Here is a 3,923-nt window from a genome sequence, read left to right as displayed (position 1 = left end):
TGCAGTGTAGGTTAATACAGCCCGATAATGTGGAGAATATGACTCATTGCTCAGTTAATTTAGGGAAAACTTGCATAAATGTCTTTAGTAGTTTGCTGTAGTCAATTTGGTTTTGTTCCTTATTCCCACCAAGTGTCCATTCGCCGTACACGTACTCTCTGCTTATAGTGGTATTCTTTCAGGTGTTTTTTCAAAGCATTTGGAATGGGAAGCATGTTAATGCCATCATAGGTGGTGCAGCTGCTGATGACCGCTCGGCAGATGTGCTGTAGGCTGAAGGGCTGTGTGCGGTGTATGGGGTTGGACAGCAAAGGCTCGAAGAACATACAAGAGTTGGGGTCCTTGTAGTGTTCCAGCAACCCTGTAACTGTGGGAGCATGGAAGACACTGGGGTCATGCACATCAAAGCTAAAATTGTGGTTCCACTGCTCAATGCGAGCATGCAATGAACGGCCATAGCGGCGGAAACTGACAGAGAAGAGGTAGTCTTCCTGGGCAGAGTCACGCAACAGGAAGGTGCCTTCAGGCTTTCCCTCCAGCAGTGTCTCTGCCTCATAGCGGTCCATGACTCCCCAGTAACATGGGAGGTTGGTGATCTGCAGCAGGTCAGGAACCAAACAGTGAATGTAATCAATCTGAGTGTGAATGCGGTAGCCATCATAAGATTTGTAATGCTCAGTTTGAGGAGGTATGCTTCTAGAGGACATGTTGGTCGCTGCAACATCTGGGTCAAGACTGTCGGAGATATTATCACAGGTGTGCACAGAGGCCGAGGCCACTACCTCATCCAGAGTGTCCAAACAGCTCTGTAGTAGGAGCTGGTGCTGCTGCTGTCTTTGGAGAAGAAGCTGCTGCTGATGAACAGAGGCTCGGTCAGCCCCAGCTAACTCATTCATACCATGAGCCAGCTTAGGGCCATGTTTGTAGAGAGGGTTAATTTGGGCCGTCACCTCAAATGTGTGGATCTCAGCATTGGGTGGTGGCTCAACACCTTGCTCAATGCTGATGCGCCTGCGCTCTCGCAGCCTGTCATCTACATCTTCCACCACAGCAGCCATAGCTGAAGTCGGGGCACTGCACACAACTGCAGAATCAAGCATGGGAGGCTGGGTAATGGGGGCTGTGTGTTGCTTAATGAGATACCACTTCTGAGCCAGCTCGGACCCTACAGGGAAAGGGCAGTCATCCAGCATCAGCTCACTGAGATGGATCTTGCGCCTTGAGGAGGCACAGGCTGTTGATGATGAAAAAGCCTGTAGAGGTGGCGCCGGTGCTGCTGCACTGTGCGTCTTTATTGGGAAACATTGCCCCATTGCATCCTGGATTTTTTGCCGGAGAGTGCGACTGCTGCTCGACCCTCTGCCATCCCCTTCACTGGTTGCAGGTAACTCGCTGACTGAGCTGGCTGTTCCCAGTGCACGCTTAGTTATTACCCGTTCCTGTCCTAGTAATGAGGTGGCGACTTCCATACCCTGCCATCTCCTGCTCTCCTTCAGAGGAGAAGAGGAAGATTGGTCCCTGGTCTCGGAATCACTCAACAGCTCACCATACTCACAACCATCACTGACAGGCCGTTCAGCTACTGGTGCATGGGAGGCAAGGCCTTTTTTCTTCCCTTTTCCACCTTTCTGATCACCGCCTGCATCTCGTCTCTCCTCCGACCGGCTCTGTCTCACCTTAGGACAGGCCCCCCTCTCTCTATCTTTCCCTCGGTTTCCTGACTCTTTTGGTAAAGACATGGTGGATTATTTGGTGAAATGGCAACAGCTGCTCCACTCCAGACAGCTGCCAAAGGCTGACTTGTAATTGCAGTTAGCTTTTAATCCACATCCTCTGTTTGAGCAGTCATTATCATTACACATGCACTGTAGCCACAGTGACTTTAATCAACCTGAAAAACAAAAGGAGAATTAATAACCAACACAGCAGCTTACATTTTAGCTTTGTTTTCATCAGAACTGTAATCGGACATTTTTACCCCTGGAACGTTTCCAAAACACACAATTGTCAAAATGGCCAGAATCAGGTCCTGTATGTAGAAGCTATGGCTACCAGAAAGAAAAAGTGCTTGATTAGGCTGCTGGTTAACATTTTAAACAACCAACTCCCTGTAAAAAGTCACATTAGCTATGATACTATTCACACTGACTGCTGACTATATCAAGCATTTAACATTAAAGTGACGCGAGATTCAGTGTTATGACTAAATTGCAGACGTCAAGTTGCTAGAGAGCAGCTAGCTATTTTTCATAGTTAATAGAGAACTACTGCGCTAATCCTCAAAAAAGTCTTCTCTGGATGTCAGCTCAGTTGTTGTGCCAACCCTACATTCTCTTGTATTGACCTAATAAGGATCTTGGATGTAGCTCAGTTCTCCCTCAAACGTTATTCGAATCACATTATAGAGAAAGTGGATGATCGATTAATGTTACGTTAAAATACAATTTCTTGACTACTTCAAACACATCTTGAGTTGGTTAGGGTCAAACAACTGCGATGTGTTAAACTCTGCAGGTAAAATGCCAATTCAAACATTCCTTTATAATGAATCAAAAGCAGTATCATTAATATAAGCTCTCAAGCTATTGTCGTTAGCAAGCAGCTGTTTAGTGTCGGTAGGCTAAGTTAGCATGGCAGCTAACTGCTAGCTATCTGCTAACTTGAGTACTCTAGGTTACTACAGAAGCAAAGGTTAAGTAGTATTTATAGCCACGTAGATACAATTTTCTCAAAACACCACACTTTGTGAACATACCTTAACTATTGTTATCAGGTTTCCCGACAAAAGAGCTCGAGTGTCTTCATAGATAAACTCATGACGTGAATTAAAAGGCGGCTCGGTCACATCAGCTAAATAAATGACCTGCTAAAGCCAAGCAACCCGGAAGTAAAAAGTAATTGGAGTAATTTCTTAGGTGTTGTCGGAACACAAAGGGCAATACAAATGTGAGCTGCTAAAAGTCGAGCCAATCTAAACAGACGCAAAACACAAGTTGTAAAAGAACTGAACCTCTTTATTTGGACTGTCAATGATCCGACAGATGCTGCACTTCAGACCATTAACATACGAGTGACAGTAAAAAAGTAGAGTGAAAGCATGGGATGCAAAAGGTTAACAAAATATTAGAAAATATATGGGGAGTCATCATAATTAAATATTAGTCGTACAAGACAAATATATGAAATGTAGCCTACAGCTGGCTGCATTAATTCGATTATTAAGTCTGTCAGGGACATTAACAGGATCTAAGGACCACTTGGTAGAAGTCTCCATAAGACAGAGGCTCTGTACCTCCTAGTGGTGCTTGGTATGTGAAAATACACAAGGCTGTACTTATTAAGTGCATTTTCCCAACTCATTTCATGCATCACTGGAATGTAAACATAGAGTAAACATTTTCCTTGGCCTGGTATTAGTGTTTAGTTTACTCGTAATAACATCATTTGTGGCTCAGAAAAGCATTGTCACCCCCTGCTGCATCTTCACCATGTACAGACACATGCAGAAATCTGCTGCATTGTACCTGTATATTTGCAGCAATATGTAAGCTGTCTACATCTACAGAGGCTATGAAAAGGATAATCTGAGCCATTTGTAACATAACACAGTTAATATACTCTATAGTGAACAGGTAAAAATGAGACAGCGAAGTCCTAATGCTGTCAGCATAGCTAACTCACCAAAGTCCTTTGCGGTCATGAATGTAATGTTTTTTCTAAGTTAGATCTATCCAAGAGCCTGCTCTGAAGAAATCCATCTGAAGACCATTAAATCCACTTATGGAGGATGCTGGTGCTGTGCACTTCAGCCACCAGATGAACAGTGTATTAGGACACAAGAGCTAACATTTCAATCACAAGGCAAGGAAAGCTATCCTTCCTTGTCAATGTAAAAAAAAAAATAAAAAAAAATAAAAAAATTG

The 3,923-nt window shown here is 44.0% G+C and overlaps 1 protein-coding gene across 1 annotated transcript; it reads right to left on the bottom strand.

Annotated features, from left to right (window-relative positions):
* Window positions 1–6: 6 nt before the first annotated feature.
* On the bottom strand, window positions 7–2,865 carry socs9 (suppressor of cytokine signaling 9). Its single transcript, XM_020614843.1, has 2 exons — window positions 2,756–2,865; window positions 7–1,891 (listed from the first exon to the last, which is right to left on the bottom strand). Exon 2 carries the CDS (start codon window positions 1,737–1,739, stop codon window positions 120–122), a length of 1,620 nt encoding a protein of 539 aa, XP_020470499.1. The 5' UTR covers window positions 1,740–1,891; window positions 2,756–2,865; the 3' UTR covers window positions 7–119.
* Between the last annotated feature and the right edge of the window lie 1,058 nt (window positions 2,866–3,923).

The sequence above is a fragment of the Monopterus albus genome, unplaced genomic scaffold (genome assembly GCF_001952655.1).
Source record: "Monopterus albus unplaced genomic scaffold, M_albus_1.0 scaffold152.1, whole genome shotgun sequence".
Lineage (NCBI taxonomy): Eukaryota > Metazoa > Chordata > Actinopteri > Synbranchiformes > Synbranchidae > Monopterus > Monopterus albus.
This window is presented reverse-complemented; position numbering and strand designations above follow the sequence as displayed.